The following is a 13708-nucleotide window of genomic DNA, read 5'->3' as shown; positions in this document are numbered from 1 at the left end:
GTGTAAAAAAAAAAAAAATGATCCCCCCCCCTCCCCCTCAAAACAAACAAACAAACAAAAAAGCCCAGTGGAATCTCTTAGGGTGGGTTCACACCACAATTTTACTATACGGTTTCGGCATACGGTTTCATAAAAAAAAAAACGTATGCAACCGTACAGAAAACCGTGCCCATAGACTTGCCATTCAAAACCGTATGCACCATAATGTATATGGTTGTCTCCGTTCTTCAAACCATACGGTTTTTAACTTTTTTTTTCGGACAGAAAACCGTGGCCTACCACAATTTTTGGTCCGGGTAAAAAACTATTAAACCGTATGCATTTTTTTTTTAACATGGGAGTCAATGGGAACCGTACAGAACCGTATGTGCGTACGGTTCCATCCGGTTTTCACCATACGGTTTTTGGCTTTGCACAGTTTTTTTTCTTGGAATTTCAATCAAACAAGTAAAACTTTATTCATAATGGAGTGAAAAGTTAAAAACATATACGTTTTTTTCTTAAAAAGCGGATGCAACCGGACATCATTTTTCAACCGTATACCGATAAAAAATTGTATCAAAAACCTGATACAAGAACTGTATTGCGAAAACGTGGTGTGAACCCAGCCTTATTCTAGAACAGTGTTTCCCCACCAGGATGCCTCCAGCTGCTGCAAAACTACAACTCCCAGCATGCCTGGACAGCCAAAGGCTGTCCAGGCATGGTGGAAGTTGTAGTTTTGCAACAGCTGGAGACACCCAAGTGGGGGAAACACTGTTGTACAATTTGAATGCATGTTTAGGATTATGTAATGAAGGGGTATTATAGTCATTGGTTATTATTCAGGATCCGATGTGAGAACGCACTGTACTGTGTGGTCCACCGTTTCCTATATTGTGCACTAAAAGGGTTAACTTCTGGGTTCAGTAGGCCACGCCCCTAGCCGACGTAATCAGCCGCTCCGGTCACATGATTAGATGGAAGTAGTTGGTAGCAGTAAGCTTGAGGTGTGTATTGTGTCCTATTACTGCTGAGGGAGAGTCAGTGTTTCCTAACCAGGGTGCCTCCAGTTGTTGCAAAACTACAACTCCCAGCATGCCCGGACAGCCAAAGGCTGTCCGGGCATGCTGGGTGTTGTAGTTTTGCAACAGCTGGAGGCACACTGGTTGGGAAACCCTGCATGAAGGTGAATAAAGGCACGGACCAAAGTCCTGTACCTGTAGTGGAGGCGGAGGTGACACGTGTGGTGCGGTTATCCTGGCACTGCCCGGCTCTGTACGCAGTAGCTGTGGTGCCCATGACATAACAGTGATGCCAGGTAACCATCACCATAGCGCTCCGTACCTGGCGTCTGATGAATGGGCATCCCCGGCACATGTGGGCGTTGTAGTCCGCTGACTGCCAAAGCTCCTATGTCAAGTGCAGACTGACAGCTGCTTGGAAACTACAACTCCCAGCCTGCATTGCGCGGAGAAGCAGCTTCCCATAAATTGAGCAAGCAGCCCGTGTAGCCCCTCCTCAGGATCCGCTATGTGACACTTACATGTCTTATAGACTCTTCCTAAAGTGCTGAAGTGTGCGGCCGGGATGAGGGGCGGCAGGACATCGGGCGCTGCCAGGACTCTGGAGTTCTTCCAGCATCAGGGGGCTCTGGAGCTGCTCGTATTCAACTTTCTGCTCATCCTGACAATCCTCACCATCTGGCTCTTTAAGAACCGTCGCTTCAGGTTCCTGCATGAGACAGGCGGAGCTATGGTGTATGGTGAGTGGTGGCAGTCTGCATGGCATCATGTATGGTGGCACTTAGGTTGGTGGTGTATGGTAAGTGGCAGTACTGTGCCTGGCATCCTATGTGTGAGCAGTGCCAGTGTCATGAATGGCTGACACTCAGACTGGCTGGTGTATGATGGGTGGTGGCAGTCTGCATGGCATCATATATGGCTGGCAGACTGGCTGGTGTATGGTGAGTGGTGGCAGTCTGCTTGGCATCATGTATGGCCGACACTCAGACTGGCTGGTGTATGGTGAGTGGTGGCAGTCTTATGGCATCATGCATGGCTGGCATTTGACCTTGCTGGTGTATGGTGAGTGGTAGTATTCTGCCTGGCATCCTATGTGTAAGCTGTGCCAGTGTCATGCATGGCTTGCACTTGGGCAGGATGGTGTATGACGAGTCGTAGCAGTCTGTCTGGCATCCCTCTATGTGACTGTACCAATGTCATGTGTAGCTGTACTACAGTCAATCTGATGAAGGGGTAGTTTCACCCAGAAACGCGTCATTGTTTTATTGCTGAACATCAAATAAAGTTGCTGCACTTGGCCACTTTATGACCTTGTGACTGCTTCCTCTTGGATCCTGAGCGCCTGCATTTTTTTATCTTATCCGTATCCATGTGTAGCTGGCAGTCAGGCTGGTGGTGTATGGTGAGTGTCCGCAGTCTGTCTGACATTCCTGTATATGAGCTGTGCCAGTGTCTTGTATGGCTGGCTCTCAGGCTGGCTGGTGTATGGTGAGTGTCAGCAGTCTGTCTGACATCCCTGTATATGAGCTGTGCCAGTGTCTTGTATGGCTGGCTCTCAGGCTGGCTGGTGTATGGTGAGTGTCAGCAGTCTGTCTGACATCCCTGTATATGAGCTGTGCCAGTGTCTTGTATGGCTGGCTCTCAGGCTGGCTGGTGTATGGTGAGTGTCAGCAGTCTGTCTGACATCCCTGTATATGAGCTGTGCCAGTGTCTTGTATGGCTGGCTCTCAGGCTGGCTGGTGTATGGTGAGTGTCAGCAGTCTGTCTGACATCCCTGTATATGAGCTGTGCCATTGTCTTGTATGGCTGGCTCTCAGGCTGGCTGGTGTATGGTGAGTGTCAGCAGTCTGTCTGACATCCCTGTATATGAGCTGTGCCAGTGTCTTGTATGGCTGGCTCTCAGGCTGGCTGGTGTATGGTGAGTGTCAGCAGTCTGTCTGACATCCCTGTATATGAGCTGTGCCAGTGTCTTGTATGGCTGGCTCTCAGGCTGGCTGGTGTATGGTGAGTGTCAGCAGTCTGTCTGACATCCCTGTATATGAGCTGTGCCAGTGTCTTGTATGGCTGGCTCTCAGGCTGGCTGGTGTATGGTGAGTGTCAGCAGTCTGTCTGACATCCCTGTATATGTGCTGTGCCAGTGTCTTGTATGGCTGGCTCTCAGGCTGGCTGGTGTATGGTGAGTGTCAGCAGTCTGTCTGACATCCCTGTATATGAGCTGTGCCAGTGTCTTGTATGGCTGGCTCTCAGGCTGGCTGGTGTATGGTGAGTGTCAGCAGTCTGTCTGACATCCCTGTATATGTGCTGTGCCAGTGTCTTGTATGGCTGGCTCTCAGGCTGGCTGGTGTATGGTGAGTGTCAGCAGTCTGTCTGACATCCCTGTATATGAGCTGTGCCAGTGTCTTGTATGGCTGGCTCTCAGGCTGGTGGTGTATGGTGAGTGTCAGCAGTCTGTCTGACATCCCTGTATATGTGCTGTGCCAGTGTCTTGTATGGCTGTCTCTCAGGCTGGTGGTGTATGGTGAGTGTCAGCAGTCTCTCTGACATCCCTGTATATGAGCTGTGCCAGTGTCTTGTATGGCTGGCACTTAGGCTGGTGGTGTATGGTGAGTGTCAGCAGTCTGTCTGTCATCCCTGTATATGAGCTGTGCCAGTGTCTTGTATGGCTGGCACTTAGGCTGGTGGTGTATGGTGAGTGTCAGCAGTCTGTCTGACATCCCTGTATATGAGCTGTGCCAGTGTCTTGTATGGCTGGCTCTCAGGCTGGTGGTGTATGGTGAGTGTCAGCAATCTGTCTGACATCCCTGTATATGAGCTGTGCCAGTTTCTTGTATGGCTGGCTCTCAGGATGGTGGTGTATGGTGAGTGTCAGCAATCTGTCTGACATCCCTGTATATGTGCTGTGCCAGTGTCTTGTATGGCTGGCTCTCAGGCTGGCTGGTGTATGGTGAGTGTCAGCAGTCTGTCTGACATCCCTGTATATGAGCTGTGCCAGTGTCTTGTATGGCTGGCTCTCAGGCTGGTGGTGTATGGTGAGTGTCCGCAGTCTGTCTGACATCCCTGTATATGAGCTGTGCCAGTTTCTTGTATGGCTGGCTCTCAGGATGGTGGTGTATGGTGAGTGTCAGCAATCTGTCTGACATCCCTGTATATGTGCTGTGCCAGTGTCTTGTATGGCTGGCTCTCAGGCTGGCTGGTGTATGGTGAGTGTCAGCAGTCTGTCTGACATCCCTGTATATGAGCTGTGCCAGTGTCTTGTATGGCTGGCTCTCAGGCTGGCTGGTGTATGGTGAGTGTCAGCAGTCTGTCTGACATCCCTGTATATGAGCTGTGCCAGTGTCTTGTATGGCTGGCTCTCAGGCTGGTGGTGTATGGTGAGTGTCAGCAGTCTGTCTGACATCCCTGTATATGTGCTGTGCCAGTGTCTTGTATGGCTGGCTCTCAGGCTGGTGGTGTATGGTGAGTGTCAGCAGTCTGTCTGACATCCCTGTATATGTGCTGTGCCAGTGTCTTGTATGGCTGGCTCTCAGGCTGGTGGTGTATGGTGAGTGTCAGCAGTCTGTCTGACATCCCTGTATATGTGCTGTGCCAGTGTCTTGTATGGCTGGCTCTCAGGCTGGCTGGTGTATGGTGAGTGTCAGCAGTCTGTCTGACATCCCTGTATATGAGCTGTGCCAGTGTCTTGTATGGCTGGCTCTCAGGCTGGTGGTGTATGGTGAGTGTCAGCAGTCTCTCTGACATTCCTGTATATGTGCTGTGCCAGTGTCTTGTATGGCTGGCTCTCAGGCTGGTGGTGTATGGTGAGTGTCAGCAGTCGGTCTGACATCCCTGTACATGAGCTGTGCCAGTGTCTTGTATGGCTGGCACTTAGGCTGGTGGTGTATGGTGAGTGTCAGCAGTCTGTCTGACATCCCTGTACATGAGCTGTGCCAGTGTCTTGTATGGCTGGCTCTCAGGCTGGTGGTGTATGGTGAGTGTCAGCAGTCTGTCTGACATCCCTGTATATGAGCTGTGCCAGTGTCTTGTATGGCTGGCTCTCAGGATGGTGGTGTATGGTGAGTGTCAGCAGTCTCTCTGACATCCCTGTATATGTGCTGTGCCAGTGTCTTGTATGGCTGGCTCTCAGGCTGGTGGTGTATGGTGAGTGTCAGCAGTCTCTCTGACATTCCTGTATATGTGCTGTGCCAGTGTCTTGTATGGCTGGCTCTCAGGCTGGTGGTGTATGGTGAGTGTCAGCAGTCTGTCTGACATCCCTGTATATGAGCTGTGCCAGTGTCTTGTATGGCTGGCTCTCAGGATGGTGGTGTATGGTGAGTGTCAGCAGTCTCTCTGACATCCCTGTATATGTGCTGTGCCAGTGTCTTGTATGGCTGGCTCTCAGGCTGGTGGTGTATGGTGAGTGTCAGCAGTCTGTCTGACATCCCTGTATATGAGCTGTGCCAGTGTCTTGTATGGCTGGCTCTCAGGATGGTGGTGTATGGTGAGTGTCAGCAGTCTCTCTGACATCCCTGTATATGTGCTGTGCCAGTGTCTTGTATGGCTGGCTCTCAGGCTGGCTGGTGTATGGTGAGTGTCAGCAGTCTCTCTGACATCCCTGTATATGTGCTGTGCCAGTGTCTTGTATGGCTGGCTCTCAGGCTGGTGGTGTATGGTAAGCGGTGACAGTCTGCCAGGCATGCTGTGTGTAGACAGTGCCAATGTCTTGGACAGACGCTAAGGGTGGCTGGTCCCGCAGTGAATAGGTTAATAGGAGGTATTTTAGACATTTGCAGGGCAGACAGACAGGAAGACAGATTAGAAGTGCCCATTCTGCAGTGCCCTTTTATAAATGTAAACACAGCGCATCTCCTGTGTCAAAAATAAAACCGATCACAGGTTCCCTTTAAGTATTCCCCATCTGGAATATTTGCCAAGAAGGCAGAAGACCACTAGATCCCCAGAGGGGCAACCTGCATCTACCAGACATTTATGCCACGTCCAGTGAATATGACAAAAATGTCCCAGATGAGAATACCCCTTAAATACATTAAATGGGCAAAAATGGGGCAGTGTTGTGCAGAAAAAAGAAAAACATGATTGTGGGAAAAGCATCTCTCCAGTTCATGTCCGGTTGCAGCGTCATGGTCTATATCAGTGGTCTCCAACCTGCGGACCTCCAGATGTTGCAAAACTACAACTCCCAGCATGCCCGGACAGCTGTCGGCTGTCCGGGCATGCTGGGAATTGTAGTTTTGCAACATCTGGAGGTCCGCAGGTTGGAGACCACTGGTCTATATAAACCTGCATTATGTAAGGACCAGTGCAGATGAAATGCAGAATCAGGTTCCGCTTACATTACAGCAGGAGCGCTCGGCTAGTGGCTACTGATCCCCAGCTTTGTGGCTTCACATATCCTAACCACCAGTCATCCCAGTATAAATAGTATAATACCAGTGTCAAATTTAAGGCTGAAATATTTATGTGCAGTTGTTTGCAAGTTCATGGTGTGGCTTCTCTAGTTTCCAGAACGTGGCTCACATGGTACAGAAGGTTGGGCACCTCTCCATTACAGCATTGTTCGGCGCAGCAGCTTTACCATATAGTTTGGCTTCAGATGGAGCCTTAAAGGGGTACTCCACTGGAAAACATTTTTTTTTTTTTAAATCAACTGGTGCCAGAAAGTTAAACAGATTTTTTAAGTTACGTCTACAGTATTTAAAAATCCTAATCCTTCCATTACTTATCAGCTGCTTTATGATCCACAAAAAGTTCTTTTCTTTTTGAATCTCCTTTCTGTCTGACCACAGTGCTCTCTGCTGACACCTCTGTCCATTTTAGGAACTGTCAGGAGCAGGATAGGTTTTCCATGGGGATTTTCTCCTACTCTGCACAGTTCCTAAGATGAACAGAGATGTCAGCAGAGAGCACTGTGGTCAGACAGAAAGGAAATTCAACAAGAAAAGAACTTCCTGTGGAGCATACAGCAGCTGATAAGTACTGGAAGGATTATGATTTTTATATAGAAGTAGTTTGCAAATCTGTTTAAATTACTGGCACCAGTGGGTTTAAAAAAAGAGTACCCCATTAAAGGAAAACAGTCACTTGTTCACCCACACTAAACCCAATACACCGGGTTATAGGGGGAGATTCATCGAAACTTGTGCACAGGAAAAGTTGACCAGTTGCCCGTAGCAACCAATCAGATCTCTTCTTTCATTTTTGAAAAGGCCTGTGAAAAATGAAAGAAGTGATCTGATTGGTTGCTATGGGCAACTGGGCAATTTTTCCTCAGCACAGGTCTTGATGAATCTCCCCCCTATTATAGTCCTGGTGAACGGGAGACCGATGTGGGGTCCTGGACTCCTATATGTACCTGCAGTCTGGCACCCGGGCATCGGACTGCAGGAACATATATGATCCGGTCTCCTGTCCACCAGCACTATAACCCAGTGTATTGGGTTTAGTGTGGGTGGATGGGTGACCATTTTCCTTTTAACCTTGGACTTCCAGACTAGAGATGAGCGAACTTACAGTAAATTCGATTTGTCACGAACTTCTCGGCTCGGCAGTTGATGACTTTTCCTGCATAAATTAGTTCAGCTTTCAGGTGCTCCGGTGGGCTGGAAAAGGTGGATACAGTCCTAGGAGACTCATTCCTAGGAATGTATCCACCTTTTTCAGCCCACCGGAGCACCTGAAAGCTGAACTAATTTACGCAGGATAAGTCATCAACTGCCGAGCCGAGAAGTTCGTGACAAATCGAATTTACTGTAAGTTCGCTCATCTCTATTCCAGACCATTCTATTAGATAGTTAGATTTCTTCTCATTGACATCACTTGTTTTCTGTCTAAAATGTTAAAGATCCTAATAAAAGCCCATATAAATAGTTTATACCTAATAAGTAGGGGAACCTATACCTATGTATGTGTGGGTCCCTCCATATTATTAGGGTGCATGCACGCCACGTTTTTGCTATACATTTCCCGTATGGTTTCAAGTTAAAAACCGTGCGGAACTGTATAGCAAACCGTATGCATTGACTTAACATTGTAAACCGTATATCAAACGCATCATCCGGTTTTGTCCCTTTTGCGTCTTAAACATTTTTGTCCGTTTTTTTTACCCGTACCCAAAACCGTAGACTACCACATTTTTTGGTCCGCGTGAAAAACTGTATTAAACTTATATGTTTTTATTTTAACATGGGAGTCAATGGGAACTGTACAGAACTGTATGTGCGTAGGGTTCCATCCGGTTTTCACATACAGTTTTTGACTTTGCAGTTTTTTTTTTCTTGGAATTTCAATCAAACAAGTGAAACTTTATTCAAAATGGAGTGAAAAGTTAAAAACATATATGTTTTTTTTTTTCTTAAAAAACTGTTGCAACAGGACATCATTTTTCAAACCGTATACGGGTTGAAATTTGTACACACGTTTTGATACAGTTTAGTCCGGTTTTGAGGAATCAATTTTTCATCAAAAACCTGATACGGAAACTGTATTGCAAAAACGTGGTGTGCATGCACCCTTAGTGTGCTGCCCTACTTCTATTTCCTGAATGAACTGACTGTGTGTCAGAGTATAACCGTATGAGGAAGCTGCTGACACTGCTGGCACACACTGATAAACCACCTTATTTATGACCGATTCTTACTGCCACATTGAAATACATAGGACTGTCCCTGGATGCCAGCACTACTGGCTGTTAAAGCTGCAGTACATATTTCTGGATTGTCATTATTGCCTACTGTATCCTACTGGGACCCCCTGCAATCTTGGGAATGGGGACCCCTAAAGTCCCCTAAATTGGAATGGAGTGGCGGTGTAACTGTGTCATCCGGGTGTGGTTCTCAGCTCTGCTACCTATCAGGAAGGTGTATCCCTGATCAACTGCCTATATAAGCTAGAAGCAATGATCAGTTTATTGTTGGTGAAAGGTTATACCTTAGCTGACACCTCCTGCTTACCGTATACCCGTTGTTTATTGATCTTTGGCTTTTCCCTTGGCTCTTCTCTTGCTCTACATTCCTGTACTCCGCTATTTCCCGGTACTGACCTCACATAGACTGACATTGATTTGACCGTGTGTGTCTTAGTGTATCTCTGTTAGTTTGTGTGCCTCCAGCTGTTCACCGACTCCTAGTGTTTTTGTATTTTATTATTTTGACAACACTGCCCCTGCACTTAGTTTGTCATCGTGGTTGTTGATCCATCACTTAGGGCGGATAGGCAAAAGGTAGGGACAGAGACTGTGGATGAGTTAGGACTTCACTGTTCCCTGTCCATACATGACAGGTGGGTGGTGCATGCGCAAGGCCAAACTATCTTTTCTCTGTGGTAGTGCCAAACAGTATAGGGAGCGGCCTCATGCACTTGTGACATGGCGCTCCATTCTCTGGTGTAACTCTGGTCCCTATTTTTAAGATCTCTGAGCTTGAGTAGATTCCTGACAGTTTGTGCCATTTTCGGGTGTAAGTTGTGATACCCTTTTGGTATGTTCACATAAATTATGTGCATTGTGTTTTCTGTATAGCTTATACAGTCACATGCACATTAATTTACCCCTATCCTTATTTGATTCACAGGATAGGAGATAAATGTATGGTCGCAGGGGGTCCAACTGCTCGCCTTTCTCTGGCAGCTCCCTTAGACTATGAAATGAATGTGTGACCACCGCTCCATTCTGACAGGAGACTCCATTCTTTAAATCACAGGGTCCCTGCAGCTCAACCCCCCCCCCCCCCCCACTAGGATTATACACTAGCAAACCTATGCACTTACCCCACTTATACATTTACAAACAGAGATAAAATAAATTCAGCAAAACAAACAAATACAACCTTGTATGTGGCCTTAGGGTAAAGGTTCTGGTCTGTTTAACACATCCCTGATAAATATACAAGCATTTTCTGGTGTTTGGTCTAGATTCAGTCATGCATGCCTCTACACACTGCAAGAGAAGAGGGCAGGGTTCTGTCCAGGGTACTGACAACTGAGGGGACCTGACAAAGTGGTGAAACCTTAGGCTATGTTTACACCATGGAATTTCTGTAAGGAATTCCACATTGGAATTTTACACGGAGAGTCCGCAGCAGCAGAGTCCCAATGGGATTCTGCTGCGCTGTTCACAAAGCAAAATTACCGTGCCGCCGGAAATTTAAATTCAGGTGTCCGCAGAACGAATAGACATGTCTATTCTTTCTGCTGACTCCGCATGGAATGCTCTGTCTATGCGATGGCACATTTCTGAGCGGTCCTAGCGCTGGCATGTTCTGCCTGCACTCCACTGTCGGGGAATGTCCGCATGGAAAATCTCCGCTGGGACCACTCGGGAAAGCGCAGTCTTATAAATGGCAATGCAGTCCGTACAGAGTCTGCAGAAAGAATAGACTTGTCTATTCTTTCTGCGGACACTGGAATTTGAATTTCCGCTCCAGATGTTTCCAGTGCGGATATTCTGCTCTGTGAACAGCACAGCAGAATCCAATTGAAATCAATGGGACTCTGCTGCTTCAGAATCTCCGTGTGGAATTCCAATGCGAAATTCCACATGGAAAATCTGCTGTGTGAATACAGCCTTATAGTTGACAAAGTAAGCCCAGTGAGAGTTATTATGATTCACAATGAGTAAGTCTACAAACAGTTACTGCAGAAGTAATATTAGTGCAATTTCAGGCTATATGCATGAACTGATCCTCTTCCTGTGTGGTACTATATTTCTTCACACTGTTTGCAGTGACTAATATGCAAACTGTATACAGCAGCCTTTGTGAATGTCCTGTATATCAACTGCAAGAACCTCATGGGATTTTTTCTATTTAGAAAATAAATATAGATAGATAGATATTATTTTAGACTTCTTTTTCTGCTTCTTCCAACTTGTGAGTTCACAAACTAATGTCTTCTTAGTCCTGGATCAATAGTTATCAGTACCCATAAACATTTGTGTGTTGCTTTGGGGACCTTCTATGTATAGCTTTGCTTGCTCAGAATCCTCAATTTTTTTCCCTGACAGTTTTAGAGTTATAGATGGAATGTATCCGTATTTTTCGCCCTATAGGACGCACCGGCATGTAAGACGCACCCAATTTTAAAGTTGCAAAATCTAGAAAAAAAAGATTCTGAACCCAACAGTGATCTTCAACCTAGAGGACCTCCAGATGTTGCAAAACTACAACTATAGGAGGTAGTACTCACATGTCCCTGCCGCTCCGGAACAGTCACCGCTTCCCTGGATGTCGTTCCATCACTGTCGCCGCATCCCCGTGGTGTCCCCGACGCTCCGGGCGTCTTCTTCCCCGGGATCCAAGCTCGCTGTCATCACGCAACAACGTCTAAGGAGAGCGCCGGCCATGCAGGTGATCCAGACGCGGCGGTCCGCTTTGATCACCGCGTCTGAAGGGTTAATACAGGGCATCACCGTGATCGGTGATGTCCTGTATTAGCCGCAGGTCCCGGCCATTGATGGCCACAGGGACCGCCGTGATAGGGGTGTATTCGCCTTATAAGATGCACCAACTTTTCCCCCCCAGTTTTGGGGAAGAAAAAGTGCGTCGAAAAATACGGTAAGTTTGCCAGTGTTTTAGCTTAAAAAATATACACATTTTTGTGCAGGCCCCCGTTTTACAAACAAATTTGTGACTTTTTACAATTTTATGTCATAGGGATAGGCTAAAGAGGCTTGGTTTGCTGCACCTGCCGGATTTACTAAAATGTACACCTGCAGATGTCCTCAGGATACGCCATCAATATTTGATTTTTGGGGGTTGGACCCAGAGCCATGGTGCCCGCATACAGTGAACAGATCCAGAAGCATAAGGCTCCATACATTGGGTATTGGTCATGATGGGTTACTGAAGCTCGAGCTAATTTTCAATTTACCTAAATGGGAGCTGGTCTGCAATAACCAAGCCAAGTCTCTACACAACAGGCGGAGCTGTCTGCTTCTGCCTCCATTCACTGGGTGTTGCATCTCTGGCAAACAGTTGATTGGCATTGGCGCCACATGTCGGACACCCATCAATCACATATTGATGGCCTATGCCGAGGATGAGTCATCTGTTAAACATTGTCAAATATAAAAACTTTTTATATGTTGTACATCTTGGCAAAACAATAATTTTTCTAATATACGTCTTTAAAAAAAAAAATCACATTTTATTTAACCCCTTAAGGATGCAGGGTTTTTCAGTTTTTGCATTTTCGTTTTTTCCTCATCACCTTCTAAAAATCATAACACTTTCAATTTTGAACCTACAGACCATTATGAGGGCTCATTTTTTGCGCCACCAATTGTACTTTATAATGACATAAATCATTTAATCACAAAGCTTATGGCGAAACCAAAAAAAAAATATTTGTGGGCCAAAATAAAAAATAAAAATGCCATTTCGTAAATTTTGGGGTGCACTTTTTGGTAAAAATTACACCATATCTTTATTCTGTAGGTCCATATGGTTGCAAAGATACCTAATTTATATGGGTTTTATTTTATTTTACTACTTAAAAAAAAATTATAACTACATGCACCAAAATTAGTATGTGCAAAATTGTCATATTCTGATCCCTATAACTTTAGAATTTTTCTGTATACGGGGATATTTGAGGGCTAATTTTTTTTTGCCATGATCAGAAGTTTTTATCGGTACAATTTTTGTTTTGATGGGACTTTTTCATCACCTTTTTATACATTTTTTTAGGGTATACAAAGTGACCAAAAATACGCAATTTTTGACTTTGGAAATTTTTTTAAGTGTACGCCATTAACAATGCAGTTTAATTAACATTATATTTTCATAGTTCCGACATTTACGCACGTGACGATACCACTTATGTTTATTTTTATTTACATTTTTTTTTTTAATGGGAAAAGGGGGGGTGATTCAAACTTTTATTAGGGAAGGGGTTAAATCCCATAGGGGGGCTATAACATGCAATACCTTGTTTGCAGACACTGATCAATGCAAAGCCATAGCATTGCATTGATCAGTGTTATAATGGATCTCAGGCACGGAGTAGCAGAGTGACGATCGGATGGTGGGAGACAAGGTAAGAAACCTCCCGCTGTCTTCTCAGCTGTTCAGGATGCCGCAATTTCACTTTTCTCACGTTTTAGATGCTGTGCTCTAGATGCTTTGATCAGGGCGTCTAAAGGGTTAATACCGGCCATCAGCCTGATTGTCGATGTCCAGTATTAGCCATGGGTTCTGGCTGCTGATAGCAACCGGGACCTGCCGGGTATGAAGCGCACTCAGCTCCTGAGCGTGCTTCACAGAACGGGAGATGGCCACGAGCGTCAGTTTACGCTCGAGGTCATTAAGGGGTTAAAAAAACTGCCTTTGAAAATCCTACCACTAAGGGTCCCCATACCTATTGGGACACTGATGAGTCCCACAGTAGCATGAGTGCGTCCAAGGGTCATGGACTTAAGATGGCTGCAGGAGGAACACAACTTGCAGCAACACTGCTGTAACAAAGACTTTTACCAAACATGTGGCTCCAGCTGTTGCAAAACTACAACTCCAATCAGTCAAAGGATGTTTGGGTATGCTGGGAGTTATAGTTTTGCAAAAGCTGTAGGCAGAACGAGGGAGGGGGAGGAGTCATCACAGTGCAGGCAAGAGATGGACACTCCCCCTTCCTATGACAAGATGTAAAAGAGATTGAGCAGCTGTAATATGCCGTTGGCTGTCCGGGCATGTTGGAAGTTGTAGTTTTGCAATAGC

General features: G+C 46.1%; 1 protein-coding gene across 3 annotated transcripts in view; it reads left to right on the top strand.

The window, feature by feature from the left end:
- Positions 1 to 930: 930 nt before the first annotated feature.
- Positions 931 to 13708, top strand: part of SLC9A9 (solute carrier family 9 member A9) — an 848969-nt gene continuing 836191 nt past the window's right edge. The window contains exon 1 of one of the 3 annotated variants that reach the window (XM_056564816.1): positions 931 to 989. Coding sequence is in view for 2 of the 3 variants with exons in the window: in XM_056564813.1 (XP_056420788.1) it covers positions 1570 to 1744 (175 nt within the window). In the remaining variant the exon portion in view is untranslated. Of the gene's footprint in view, positions 990 to 1256; positions 1301 to 1338; positions 1745 to 13708 lie in introns of those variants that run through there. The other 2 variants (XM_056564814.1, XM_056564813.1) reach the window with 2 other exon arrangements.

The sequence above is a fragment of the Hyla sarda genome, chromosome 3, assembly GCF_029499605.1.
Source record: "Hyla sarda isolate aHylSar1 chromosome 3, aHylSar1.hap1, whole genome shotgun sequence".
Taxonomy (NCBI): domain Eukaryota; kingdom Metazoa; phylum Chordata; class Amphibia; order Anura; family Hylidae; genus Hyla; species Hyla sarda.
Note: the sequence above shows the minus strand (reverse complement) of the source record. Positions and strands in the feature narration are given on the sequence as shown.